At 31.5% G+C, this 15459-nt stretch overlaps 1 protein-coding gene across 3 annotated transcripts in view; it reads left to right on the forward strand.

Annotated features, from left to right (window-relative positions):
- Tfec (transcription factor EC) overlaps nucleotides 1-12170 on the forward strand; it is a 73308-nt gene extending 61138 nt beyond the window's left edge. For all 3 annotated transcript variants that reach the window (XM_003475135.4, XM_063241887.1, XM_013158478.3), the window contains 3 exons: nucleotides 1876-1951; nucleotides 6531-6678; nucleotides 7560-12170. In XM_003475135.4, coding sequence (XP_003475183.1) covers nucleotides 1876-1951; nucleotides 6531-6678; nucleotides 7560-7937 — 602 coding nt within the window. In that variant the 3' untranslated portion in view covers nucleotides 7938-12170. The remainder of the gene's footprint in view (nucleotides 1-1875; nucleotides 1952-6530; nucleotides 6679-7559) is intronic.
- Nucleotides 12171-15459: the final 3289 nt, after the last annotated feature.

Below are 15459 nucleotides of genomic sequence, written 5' to 3' on the forward strand. Positions count from 1 at the left end.
GATTTCAGAAGTGTGGTTTGTAATATAAGATCATGTATGTGAACATAGAATTATTAAAAATTTTCCACTATAAAATATCTATGTGTGTTTATCAGATTTTTTATTTCTTAGTATTTTTATGTGGTATAATTTAGATTTTTATTAATTAAATGCTGTAGGAAAACAAATTAGTGAAGAAACAAAATATATTCTCTCAAAGAATCGCTTGTATTTTAATTTTAGAGGAATCCCCGTGTATTATTCCAGAAGGCCAAATGCATTCATGATAATTTACTTTGTAGAACAGGTTCACCAAGACAATTTATATTCTTTTATAACTTTTACAGTTTTCATTAGCAGATCTTAATTCTCAAGGGTGTGCTATACAAATGTTTTAGCATATATTTAAACTATGTTTTATATTTTTCATGAACTTTTTGTACCTTTATCTCCTGGAAAGTTTTAAATATATTAATTATTGCAAAATGTCATATGTAAGTATGTTATGATTCTTGACATTACAAATATAGAGTAGATGATTGCTCTTAGAGTCCATATAGGAAACTCTTTAGACATCTGACATTCACTGAATATTTACTACATATGTGAAATTGCTATGGTAATAAATGTATCAGTGCACAGCAAAAACAGTCTCTACATAAGAAACTTTATCAATACTTCTTAAATCATGAATCTTCCACATACAGCATCAGCATCACCTTGGAGTTTGTCAGAAAGATATACTAAAATCAGAACCTCTAGATATGGGATACAGATCTGTTTAGCAATCTTTCTCTGTGTGCCTAATACATGCCAAAGTTTAAAAACTTCCAATCTATAGATTATTGAAAAGTTTAAGTTAGAAAACTAAACTGATAGTCTAATCAATGTACATTTATTTAGTACCTCCTGCGTAGACCAAACTCTCTGGAGACACAAAAATGAGTTAGATGTGATTCTCCCTCTCAGAGCGATCAATTACAATTGGGTACAACTCCTGTAGTGTGTAAAACACTGAGGAGAATACATGAAAGAGTAAAGCATGGAGCATAATCTTAAAAGTTTACAGTTCTGGATGGATTGACAAAGAGTATGGGTATAAGATGACAAGCAGAATAAACATTATGTTTATGTATATGTATGTATCAGTATGAGTAAATGTAGCCATCAAAAGAATGGAAAAAGTTTTGAGACAAAGTATTTTTAAGTATTGTTAAGTTACATTGTCGTAATTTTAATTGTGTAATTTTTGTTTTTGGAGTAAGACTGTTATGATATGGATCTAACATATTCCCCAAAGGACTCGAGTTTTCAAAGATGTGGCTTTTCAATCATAAATACTTTAATTTCATCATTGATAAATTCATAATTTGGTGAAATTCTTGGGAAGTGGTAGAGACTTAGGAGAAGAGGCCAGTTGAAAGGAGTGAGCCATGGCACCATGAGCTCGGGGATTGTACTTTCTACAGCTTGTGCCAGGACTGTTCCTTTCTGTCACTCTGTCTCTGTCTTTCTCTTTCTCTCTCCCTCCTTCCCTGCCTTCCTACCATGTGACGAGCAGCTTTCTTTCTCCATGCCCTTCAAAATGATGTTTCTACCTTGCCAAGGGCTGAAAAGCAATAAAGCTAGCTAGCCATGGATTGAAACCTCTAAAACCTTAAGCCTAAATAAACATTTCCTCCTTTAAGTTGATTTTCTCAGTTATTTCACCAGCATTGCAAAGCCAACCAACAGAGACATACTTTTTATTGTTATTTTATTACTGAGAAATTCTTTCTTTTTACTAAATGGAAATATTTTTGTGTAGTGTTTTAAAAGACTATTAAAAAAGTTTATAGCTGACAAAAACTGAAATGAAATTAATGAGGATAATCAATAATATTTCTTCTTTAATAGTTGAAAGAAGAAGAAGGTATAATATTAATTACCGAATCAAGGAGCTTGGCACTCTTATTCCAAAGTCTAATGATCCGTGAGTTCAAAATTATTTCTGTAATAATGTTATGGTTTCAATACCCCCAAAAAATGAGTGGGAGGGAAGAGGGGAGTACAGAATCAATGACTAGAAACCTGCGCAGCTCATGACCAAGATAAAGCAATCATTGATCTCATTTAAAATATCTGTTCCAGGTTGGTATTAACCATCAAGGCTCTTCTGAGAGTTGCTTTTCTGAATACAGAAAATAAGCAATGATTTCTCTTCAGTTCACAATGGGTTTATTTTACAGTAATGATACAGGCAAATTTAGTGATAGTGCCAAAAACGATTTATTATGTTCACTAGGATCCTTAAATTATGATTATGACATTTCTTGCAATTTAAGATGATGAAAACTCAAAAGTAGAGCTGTCAGATTTTCAGAGGTCCCCAATTTCTGGATAATTACATACAAGTATTAAATCAATTGTAAACTGATATCAACCATGTTTTTGTGGCAAATACACAGAGTCAAACATGTTGGGGTTGTAAATCTCTAGAACTGGTTAATCAAAGTGTCAATTTAGAATGTTAAATGTTAATACCAAAACATAAAAATATAGTTTGTGGCATTATTAATGATTTCAAAATGATCTCTCCAAATTTTGGCAATGATCCATTATCCAGAGATGATGATACTTGATAAGAGTTGAGTATACTTTTTCCCTAAAGCCAGATTTACTGATTAACTTAGACAATTAAATAATATGTGACAGAAAGGAGTGTCATAGCCTCATGGCTGTGCCAGACATAAGAGCACCTAGTATAGAATGGTAGAAGAAGGATGGAAAATCTGAAGAGCTCACTCCTGGTGTGAACTCTTTCAATCATCATTTAAATCTTTTAAAGTATATAACCACAGGGCTTTTTATTAGTGGAACATAATACAAATCTTCCCTATAAAAATAGACTTTTAGAAATATAAAATCCATAATGTTTATAAAAATATGAATTACAAGGATTTAATGAGGGATTATATTACTGTATATTTTGATAGAACTTTTGATTGTCTAAATATTCCTTTCTAGTTTAAGTCATTATCCAGTACAGGGAATGACAAACTTTTCCTGAAAAGAGCCAGAGTGCAACTCTATCAGGCTTCACAACCCATACATTCTCTGTCATAGTTATTTAATTGCATCATTCTACCCCAAAAGTAGACACAGACAATATATCATGAAAAGCATGACTCTATCCAGTGAAACTTTATTGACAAAAATAGACTGTAGGCTACAGATTTTATACTCTGATCTAGAATATGGAAAATCAATTTACCACAGAATCGTATCTGAACAAGCATTATCAGAGAAACTTTGCTGTACATACTGTTTTTTTCTTCTGTATGGATCTCAGAAAGGAATGTTATTATTTGTTGGAACTTACTGTGTTATTTATAGGCAAGTCACATTTATTAATATCTAATTGGAAACATTAATTAGATGCTAAGCACAACTATACGTACATCAATTTGCATAATACACATAGAGAAAATTACTAAAGTGTGACATTCTTGAAGTCTAAATGCCAATTACACTTTGATATATTTTATATCTTGGCGTGTGGTCTCACCCACTTCTCCAGGGTTCAACAATGAGAGTTCCACCCTGGAGCCTAGAATTAGCATTTTAAAAGAGTTTAATTTAGGAAGTAGAGTCTAGATGCATTGACCTAACATTTAAATAGCTATTGTATAGCATTGTTTTGCATTCATTTGTCAAATTCTTAGATGCTACCATGGATAACTTAAAAGTTTCAGAAAGCAATACTAAGAAAAGTGTGTGGGAATAGGGATAATTATAGAAAAGGCAAGTTTTAGTTTGAAGGTGGATAAAACGAAAACATGGCATCCCTGTATTACGCCATGGTGAAACTATTGAAAACTGGATCTGACAATTAAGAAAGATCAAGCAAGATTTCAGTTGGACTTTTAAGAAATTTTAGATTAATAAGTTGAACGACTTTCACAACCATTAAAATGACTGAAGGTAGTTCTTTAAAAAATAATAAAATACACATCAGTTTATAAAATCATCTATTATGAAGTTTTTTAAATTATGTGTCATGACTACTAATGGATCATGCAACTAACCAAATAGAACAGATTCAATGTTTTTAAATAACAATAGATAGAATTGAAAATATCAGAGGATTATATATTCCACACAGGAGAATATTAATATCTCGTGAAAACTTTGTTGCAGTTTTAGGAGCTAAGAATGCACAGAATTAGAATATAAAAAATGCTTCTTATAACAGATGCATTTGAACAGGGAAGAAAGCCACAGGTTTGCAGAAAGAGTACTGAACTAAGGAAGGAAACTCAGAGCTTATCTTCTGAACACCATATGAACAGACTTTAGGGTAAGATATCACAGCTAATAGCTGAATACACTGAATTCAGTGAAGCTGACATTTGTTTTTTTCAAAGATATTCAGAAATCTATACATCTTTACCATTCAGTATAGAGGAGTTAGAAGGAAAAATAAAGAGAAAAGTTAGATTGAGCTAGTTATATTTTAGACATTTGTTTAAACATTTTTACATTTAAAAGATAATGTGTTTGAATGAACGCATATGGTAAAGATGACAATAAATCATGCATTTTCCACAGGTTCACCTGTTAGCACTCTGACTGCAATTTAAACATTGCTGTTATGTGATTTGGGCCTAAATTCACTTACACTTATAACTGATCCCTCTTTCAAAGAAAATTATTGTGCAGAGAATGAAAGGCTAGTATCCACATTCTTTCCTTAACCATGCCTTTACGAGCTTTCAGTTTTTTTAGAGGTGCATCGTATTATTTTTTAACATTGTTAATATAATGTCCTTGAAATTATGTTGGGAGAGATGGAAAATCTGATTAGTATGTGAGAAAAACTCTAAAATATTTCAAGAAGAAAATCTCCAGATAAAGTGAACTTTTGAAAACTTAGTACTAATGACATCAGGAAAGAAGGAAGAGACTGGTTTCTGTAACTACCATGAAGGCCTGTTTTAGATCTAAGTAAGCAATGCTCTAAACTCATACGTTGGCTGAGTTTATCCTTTTCATCTCAGTCCTCCTACTTCAGGTTTTTCTTCCCAGGAGGAAAAAATGAAAGTTAGGAGTCCGTAAGTTTCCTGGTACTGCTTAATCTTAGTTCACAAAGCCACTACATTTGTGTTGTAGATATTTTCTTGGCTCAGTGATAAAAGTAACGTGTCTTTCACACCCATCACAACATGAGATGCATCCTGGGAAGCAAAATGAACCCAATAGCCATTGTAGACCCAGAAAATTGATAAAGCATTTTCAAACTTAAACAAAATGCCAATAATGACAGTCTGCATTTTTGCGGAAAACAACTTTCCCAGGACCTAATGAACATTTTTCTTGGGATGTAGGAAAATGGACATTTTAATGGACATTTAATTTTAATTTGGTACTGTTACTGATATTATCGGCTGACCTGAACTGCCAATGAGACATTCAAAACAGATATCTCATAAACTGTTTTTTCTTACTTGTAACTCTTAACAAATGCATATGATCTTCAATACATTCCCTATAGATCACATAAGCAAAAAATATAAAAAATGCATTTTACATATGTCATTGTAGACCAAAATGATAAATTGGAAAATATATAATTCCCCTACATGCTTACTCTATGCAGTATTTAACACATCTACTGTAATTTAAAATTTCAGCAAGTTTATTTAGCTATTTCACTAATATGTTCTTTTTAGTTTGGTCTTATTTTCAACACAGATTGTAAATTCTCATACAATACATTTTTATTGTATATTTTTAGATATTAGATTCAGTAGCGTGTTCCATAATTTTATCTCTATAATATCTTCTGTTTTTAAATGGTGTAGTAAAATACTTTCTATGCTGTAGCCTAAAAAGATTATTCAATTATGTTTTAATTATAGTTACCTATGTTAAACTTATTATATATTTTTCTATATATATCCAGCTTTTAAAAAAATATTGGTGTTATTTGTATAGAAAAATTGGTCAAATGATTTTAGAAAGTTTATTTTGTAGCATAAAGTGATGCTACCAAATTGTGATATGTTTTGCAATTATTCAGGATCACCGTTCAGGAGAGGATTTATTTTTTTTCTTAGTAACAAAGCAACTTTATTAGGAAATAGGTTAAAGGATTGATGCATTTGAAATAATATTTAAAAATTTAGGCTTAAGTCATCAGTAATGTACATTTCCTAGTTCATTAATGCAGAAATACGGCACATAGATTTTAATCTTGGAGTTAATAATAAAAGCAATTTTCACTAAAAATATAAAAACTGTAATGGTAGAATCATGATATTGCATTTAGCTCTCCCACAAAAAGTCACTTTATTACTTCCTTTTGACACTTATTTTCATTCTGGGATTAATTTTACTATATAAGGGCTTCTTAACTATTCTATTAAAATTTCTATTCAGAAGAAATAATATCTAAGAGTGAATAATAGTCATGTAAATCATTATTTCATATTAATGTAAAAGATTTTGTAAGTTCTTATGAATTCTGCTGACATGCACAATTGTGAAGAGGTTATCTCTCCGTTCTACAGTGATACGCGCTGGAACAAAGGAACCATTCTGAAAGCATCCGTGGAGTACATCAAGTGGCTACAAAAAGAACAACAGCGAGCCAGGGAGTTAGAACACAGGCAGAAGACATTAGAGCAGGCTAACAGGCGACTTCTCCTCCGGATTCAGGTTTTTATAAGACTGTTGCCCACTGACCGGGTAGCTAACATACGACTTACATGACATTAATTTTATTCATGGGTACAATTTTTTCGCCATGCTAACGATTAATTTTTCCACTGAAAGATAGTTCTGCTGCCTTTTAAAAGTTCACTAGTTGGATTGTTTCAATTAGGTTTTGATTAGAAATTAAGGATCAGGAGGACTTAAAATACACGTATAATGAATGACAAGAACTAGACATAAGGTACAGAAATAGAGCTTGTTACATGAATACACATGATATTATCTTGCTCCCCAAAACCCTAGTATTAAATAGAATATTTTTTCTCTAAATAATATCGAACATTAAATTCTCTATTCTCTCTTGCCTCTTTCATTTGTTTAGTACTGTTGCTATGGATTTCATTGCTGAAGGCATATTGTATCAGTTTATATTAATTCACTGTTCATCTATTCAAATAACACAAAATATCAAAGTATGGGCTTTTATTGCTCTCCTTTTTTAATGTGAGCATGCTCATAGCCAGGTAAAGCATTTTCTCTGTTTCCATGAAATGGTTCAGAATTATGGTGAGAAATTATCAAGAAGAATAAATGGAAGACTTTCCACTATTTTGCAATGACTGTATTGTAGTCTGAGCCATTATGGGACACTAATATATCGTGAATTCCTTTACAGAACAATAAGAAGAGAATTTTTAAAATTCTGGGTAATTTTCTCTGAGTAACTCTGAGCACCAGATTCCATTATCTGCAAGGAATACTTATAATTCATAGTACTCTTCACACTGAATGCTCTTAATATTTTGATTCTACTTCTGGTTTATTTTCTCAGGTTATGTTCATGTTCAAAGGCATTATTTAATGATTCTTGTTTGAAATTTCAGGAACTAGAAATACAGGCTCGTGCCCATGGTCTACCATCCCTGGCTTCCCTTGGCACGGTTGACTTAGGTGCCCACCTCACCAAACATCAGACTCCTGAGCAGAATTCTGTAGATTATTGCAGACAACTGACTCCATCTCAGGGGCCAAGCCCCAAGCTCTGTGATCAAGCTATGGCCTTCTCTGATCCTCTGTCACACTTCACAGATTTATCATTTAGCGCTGCTTTGAAAGAGGAGCAGAGACTGGATGGCATGCTGCTGAATGACACAGTGTCCCCTTTCGGAACAGATCCACTGCTATCTGCCGCTTCCCCTGCAGTTTCTAAATCCAGCAGTAGAAGAAGTAGCTTCAGCTCAGAAGATGGTGATGAACTGTAAGACGTAAAAGGCTCAGTTCGTCATCAAGAGGCAATGCAATGCTGGTGCTACTTAACTGCATTCTCTGTTTCATATATTGCTTTGGCTTAGTTTTCCTTACAAGACAATGTTGTCCACATAATCATTAGAAGCAAACGAAGAACACACAGGAAGAAGAAAAGTGGTACTGGGCAATTATTGAGGACTAGGTTTGATGTTTTCCTCTTTTTCTACAAAGTCCATGTCTACTTACATTTTTCCATAAAGATATAGAGCATATGAAATAGCTCCATATTGAGGTTTCTAATGAAGCAATTCACTAGTGAAACAGCCTGTAAGAGGAAGCTAAGTGAAATATACAATGCTTTTCTTAGTCATCAATGTTTGTATTCTGCTATTCACCTCCTAAAATGTGAGTTTTTTAAGAATCAAGATCGACAGATAAGGTGGTCATTGTTTTTTCTATTCATTGTTTGGTGGATGCATCCAAAATTCAAGTCTTATAGAGGAAATAATTAGAATTTAGATTATCTATCATAATCAAAATATGAATTTACCACAAACAGGATTTTTTTACAATTGAACACGGAAAATTTATAAGACATTGGTTACTAAAATTAGATTCTAATTCCTTTAGTCAGATTAGTTATACTAATTCTAATAGTATCTTTGCATATTTGTCTCTATATATTCTAGTCAGAATAATGAGCAAGAATAATTTCTTCCAGGACATAGTCTACATTTATCATTTCACAAAAACTATACTCAGACATAAGAACACAGTGTGGGCATTATTTATTACTCTATTTTTCATTATTCTGATTATCTAATCAGTATCAGGAATCATATTCTGCTGGGTAATCACTTTTAGCAAATAAAATATAAATGTTCTCCCACTAGGAAAAATTGTCTGGTATTTAATATTTATTGTCATATCCAATATTGGATACAGACTAATTGTTGATATGGTTTTGTTCCAAATTGACAAAAATGTTGAAAATGGATTGAAAACTGACAAAAATAATAAAACAGAAACTGTGTTTTATTCAGCCCTGAATGGAGGAAAAAGTTTTATTCCCTGAAGTGTTTAGAGTAACTTATAACCTCTGCTTGCTTAGTTGCTGTTTATTCCTGATACTTACATCTGTAATACTCAGACTTTTTGAGTTTGTTTTGATTGTGAGTTAAGTTACCAAGCATGTTGCCGTGTGCTGCACCTCAGTAGATGATCTTTTATCAGTCACTATTTATGAAGGGAACTTAGGACTGCAGTAGAGCTTTGAAAGTATTAAACAGATGAGAAAGATAGGATTTTACTTCTCAGCAGGGGTGTGCTTAACATAGATGAGAAACAACAAAAAAAGGGATAGAAAACATACAGAATTATGGTGTAAGCATAAGCCATAAAGTGGTGTAAGGGCAGTGAAAATGAAAATGAATGTCCCGAGTCTAGGAATAAAGCAGAATGTAGCCTGTCTTTTGAGGCATAAATTGGGTGAAAGAGAAGTAATACAGAAGAATAATATCAGCCAAATGATAAGTTAGGGAGGTACCTTCATGAGGCACTCAGGAGAATGATTTGATCACCCAACACACACTGCTTGCCAAAGAGTTCTGGAAAATAAAATTGGCAACAAGTTTTGGAGATCCTTGAAAATTAGTATGAAATGTTGTAAAAATGAAATATTTTGCTTACTAGATTTTTAAAGATTGCAGTGTTCCTAAATTGACTGAGATGTAATCTCTCAAAAATACTAAACTTTGGAATGAATTTTTTTAAAGAGAGTCTTGAGTTTTTCTCACATAGAAAATAATCTGACATTTGAATGGTGACATAAGTGGAGAAACCCTATAGTCTAATGATTATTTCATACTTATATTACCTTGTTTGCTCAGATTTTAGAGAATTAAAATAACTTAATAGTTTGCCAGAAAAAGTTTAACTTCTAAAACAATCATTGCATGTGGATAGACACATTCATATGAAATGTTCTATGTTAAAAAAAAAAGCAAATAGATACATTTTCTCAATAACTTTCAAGAGGACATTATAGACTTTTAACAAGATAACAAAATCCCACTAAATTGATAATTTTATTGAACTTTGCAAATTATGGAGAAAGGTGTATGTTTTGGGGCCCACAGAAAATGTACCATTCTACACTGAAGCTGTTTTCTATTCTTATTTTATTCATTATTCTTTTTTCTCTGTATGCCAAGAAGATTTGCACTGTTGATGCCATTACTCTGGCATGACTTTTAATTTTGTTCAAGGCTGCCATACAGACCTGGCACAGGATAGTACAGTCTGGACATAAGTTTTGAGAAAGGACTAATATTTGCTGCTTCCTTCAGATTATAAAATTCTAAGGAATTGTAAATTCGGTGGTAGATTTTTAAAACTAGAGTACTTCTGTGTTCTGGTCAACAGCAATATGTTAAAAATCAATAAGACAGCAGTTTTAACTTGTGATGGCATGATTTTATTGAGAATCCCCTGAAAACTGTAGGCACTTTCCATAAATTTTTTTGAAATGTAGATATGTACCAACAGGCTATAGTTTGCATGCATCTAAAGACTGTAGATATCTTCTGAATGTCTCTTTGGATCCCAGGTAAAAAATGCCTCCATCAGGTCTGAAACTTTCATAGGTAGAAAATTACCTATTTACCTATAAGATAGGTAGATAGTCCATTTGATGTCATGTATAAAAAGAAAAATGGTGCCTTATTTATCTGAATGGCTCTGATCCTGGTGGTGTTCAGACTGGATATAAAAGTAAAAGAATATCAGATGCTAGATTACTATATTCTCACCACAGCTCTGCCATATGCAAATCATTTACTAGAACATTGTTCACTGTGAAAGGAGCCCACTTTTGAACATCCACTCCTCAATCGAAAAACCATGATTTCTGTGTTACATAGTTATAGGTTAGTTCTCTCTGCTTGCTAAATGTTGTATATCTGATAATAATATTTTGAAATCACATAATACATTTCCGAATAAAAATAATGCAAATTCAAAACAAATTATTTCAGTAAGAATCAAGAGAAACCCTTAGGAAAACTGATGAATAGATGGAATATTTTTGCAGAAATGAGACATACCAAGAGAATCGAATAGTATACCAAACAATTTTGTCACAAAAATATCAATTATCATGGGACTATAGTACAATTATAATTTATTAATACAATTAATGAAGCTCTTGTTCAAATAATTAATGCATAATTGTACTGCATAATTGTCATTATTTTTATTTTATTAAAATAATAAAAATTTAATTTTATCTACTTTTTCAAATAATGTCCCATTTAAGTTTGTTCTATGATAAAACTTTGATTGCCTTTTTGAATTAATCAACCTTTTCCAACTCCCAGTTGTTTTAAAATAACAAAGATTATTTTACTATTTTCTCAAACTTTTCTTATTTCAGTTGGAAAACATATGTACAAGATTGTATTTCTTCAATTTATTGTCATGTTAGTGACCATCTCCTTGTACAGGTTAAAAAACTATGAATAATAGCTAGAAGAGCAAAGAACTTTGAAAAATAACCTTCCTTTTTTTAACTTATTATTTTCTACACACATGACTAAATATGAAATACTTCATAGTTCTTACTTAAAATAGGTATTGCAAATTTGTCTAGTTTACCATAGTGTCAAAAGAGAATGTAGATTTCACAGATTAAAAAAATACATATATGGCTTTTGTAAAGTGCATGACATTAGTATTTTCTTATACTTTGCTATGAAGATACCTTTTTACTGACCTAATATTGTGGAATTTAAATAATCATAAGTCATAAGTAAATGTTGCACTGTTTTTCTTTTCTATGGACTCATAATGTTTAAAGCAGTTTGAACATAATTAACAATAATGTGTTATATATGTCAAAATAGAAGAATTTGAGCGACTGCACCAGTGTTTTGTATAATGACTCTAGGGTAATATTTGCTGGTCTTATGATATATAGATTGAAACTAGTATCAGTTCATCATTTTGCTGAAATATCAGCACTGGGTCAACCGTCTGGGCAGTTTGGAAACACTCAAAGGACTGAATTTTGCTTCAGTATTGATAATGGCACAGTCTACCTGTGCTACATGGAATTACATCATTTGCCCCTCCAGTGCCCTGCATACTGACAAGTATAAGATGTTAATTTTAGTTAGTATACATTAAGTGTATGAATATGTCAAGTACATGTATATAATATATACTAAATACATTTGGAGTGCTTATAATCTAATGTGTCATGACCCTCTTGTCATTGTTAATAATTGATATACAACAATTTTATTATTTGTATAATTTTTAATTTGAAAACAAAAAAGCTTTTCAAAAATTGAGGAAAATAGTGTTCTTCAAAATTTTCTGTGCTACCTTTCACCCTATGCAGCTCATAGAGAATTTGAGTGTATCCTAAAGTATCAGAAAATAATTATTTTGATTTTTAAAATTATTCCCCAGGAAGACTTTCCCACCTATTTGAAGATGAAAAAATACTATCTACTGCCTTAAATATAAAAGGGAATGTTTTATCTTCTTGTAAGGGATTTATATGTGTATTTCTACAAATTTATATGATTTTTATTGTTTTCTACTGATGAAATCCTTTTTAAAAATGTCTTCTTTCTACATTATGTAGTGGTTTTAAAGAATATAATTGAAGACTTTTAAGTTTGCAAGACTACCTCTACTATTCCTGTACTTCCATTTTACTTCAATAATCCTGTATTTTTCCACGGGAATAAATTTTGTTGTTACTTAGTGCTTGTTGTTATATATAAAAATTAAAACGTACAAAAGAAAGGGAGACTTTGTTTTGCTGAAATAACTAATAAGTTATTCTTTATATTATTCTTTATGATTACTAAAGCTTGAAGAGAAGCTAAAATTCAAGAATTTTACGTAGCAGCATAGCAGTTGCTTGTGGCATGCCAAGCTAAAATTAATTCTGCTATTTAATCTTAATAACAGTATAGTTAAAAGCCTTTGACTTTAACAGCTTATTTTATGTATGAATTTTTGAGGTAACATTCCTATTACTTTAATCTAATGTTGGTTAGAGGAAGAAAATATTGTTAATATAATAGAGCTCTGGAATTTGTAATTATTGCTATTTTTCATTTTTAATAACAAAGTAATGTGTCTTATTTTCTAAGAAAATGAAGAATATTGATGTATTTTAATACATACATGAATCTTTGTACAAGTACTTTTAAAGTGCACCCTTATTTGCTTTGCATGTATTACATGAAACACTGTAATTATTCAGTGTTTTAATATACTAGTTTGTCTCTGTAAAAGACTGCACTAAAAATACAGTATGGGTTTACCATCTGAAAGGATACTTAACAGACATGAAGCTTCATATCTGACAAGTATTCACTATATAACCCACGCTGAGAATGATGATGCAATATTTCCCTGTTACTGAAAGTAATTGTTACATTCGCTAATATAGTCTCCTGCCATCTGCTTCTCCATGCTTTTTTGGCTTTGATTTATGGAAAATATTTATCAAAATGTTGTAAAATTGCTAACAGGCATAATAGTAGCAGTGAGATCACTAAGAAACTCTGAAACATCTTTTAATATACTTGATGTTCCCCAGACATTCTAGAATAAATAGAATACTGCATTCTAGTATGTAAAACCATTTAAAGCTGCTAATTGGTATTGACTAGGTTTATCCCTTGATAATGGAATTAATAAGAATTTCAGCTGTGCTAAGACTTTCTAATATTTAATACCATGATTATGGATATGTTTTTACATGCCTGCTTTAAACATAAAACAAAACTGCTCTGAGGTAATTATAAACAGTATTCTATATTTAAATGCAAGTTCATTGTTTTTTACAAAACATGCCATATGAATAGATATTGCAAAATATCACCAATGCCAACAATACTCATCATTATAATTTCTATGTGGAAGAAATAATCTAATATAAATAAAATGAATCAAGGTTTTTAAATATCTGATTGAAAAGATGAATGATTGAATGGATTTTGCCTCCTGATTGTTTATTATATGTGTATGTGTTACCATGTGGTAGTTTATAAAAAGTTGTCTAATCTCTATATTTGAAAGGATTCTGCACCTAAAAGTATGTCAGTTTTATATTATTCTTTATTAGATCATTCATGAAAGAAACATTTGAAGCTATCAGCATATCTCTTCAATGGAAACACATACACACCTAACTCATTCTGCTGAATTAAAAAAAATGAAGAAAGCTGTAGCATGCCTTAACATTTCCCACAAAAATATGTAATACTTGCGATATCTAGAGTGAAAAAATATTAAAATGTAATACACACAATGATTTTAGTGACTTACGAAAGAAAGGTTAAAACCCAGAAAGTTGTGGTTACTATTACTGCCACTTGCACAATTCTGACTCTGTGGTGGGTCGGTGGTAAAAGAGTGTACAGTGAGGCTGACTGGTTACATAGTGGGCATCTATCATGTTAAATAGCTATCAGTTTCATTAACTGGTATCCATAGACAAGATTATAGCATTTTAGATTATGAAGATTTTGAAAAAGTAGACCACATTGTGGTTAAGTATATGAGTCACATAATAAGAAAAAGGTGCCCACAGGCTATTGTTCCTAGCATGGATTAAATTTACATACTGCTTCTCCTTATGTCAAAACATCTGGCTCCTGCAAATGCTAAAATTTTGTTAAAAAGTTTTACAGGCCAGGAAAAGTGGATGGGAAGTGCTGCATATGAATCATTCAAGCATTGTCATATAACAAGAGCTATGTTCAGAAAAAATTAAATTGTGCAAATATTTTCATCAAGATTAAAATTTATTTGCTTATATAAGTGAAAGGTAATGTTATGTGCATGTGTAGAGAAAACATTATTTGGATTTTTATGGTTATCTCTTCAAAAATATTTATTTCTTGTAATTATAGGGAGCAAGAAGTTTTCTAAGTCTTTCAAGATTTTCAGTCACTTTAACACTGTTAGAAGCAATATGTAGTCATGTAAAACCCATTACAGTATTTCTAACAACAGAAAGGAGATACCTGAGACATACATTCTGGCACTAAATTTCTACTTATTCAACAGTAAATATAAAAAGTATATTTGAGATGTAGATAGATTATCTTTCTATATGGCTCCCCAACTCAATAAAGTCAGTCTACCTGGTTCTTCTGTTCTTTAGTCTAACAAGATCACATGTGATCTTCCTGTTTTTATAGATTTTTCTTACCACTCTATTCAATGGTTATTATCATTACAGACTTTTCTGGATGTATCTGGTAGCTGGTGCTGAAATTCTATGATTGCATTGGTGGGTAATACATAGATTTTATCTTCACTAGATGCAGAAGCACTGGATACAGTATATCTTTAGCCTAAGCTTGCTCTGTATCCTATATTACTTAGTATAGTGGGGGAAAAATAGAACCTGATAGAGGAGGAGTTAAGATAAAAATATCCATTCCGGTTTTATTAATTATTCAGCAGAGGAAAGGAGGAAGATTGAGATTTTGAGTAACTCTTTGA

The sequence above is a fragment of the Cavia porcellus genome, unplaced genomic scaffold (genome assembly GCF_034190915.1).
Source record: "Cavia porcellus strain 051 isolate PalLab524CR breed Dunkin Hartley unplaced genomic scaffold, mCavPor4.1 scaffold_2, whole genome shotgun sequence".
NCBI classification, from domain to species: Eukaryota; Metazoa; Chordata; class Mammalia; order Rodentia; family Caviidae; genus Cavia; species Cavia porcellus.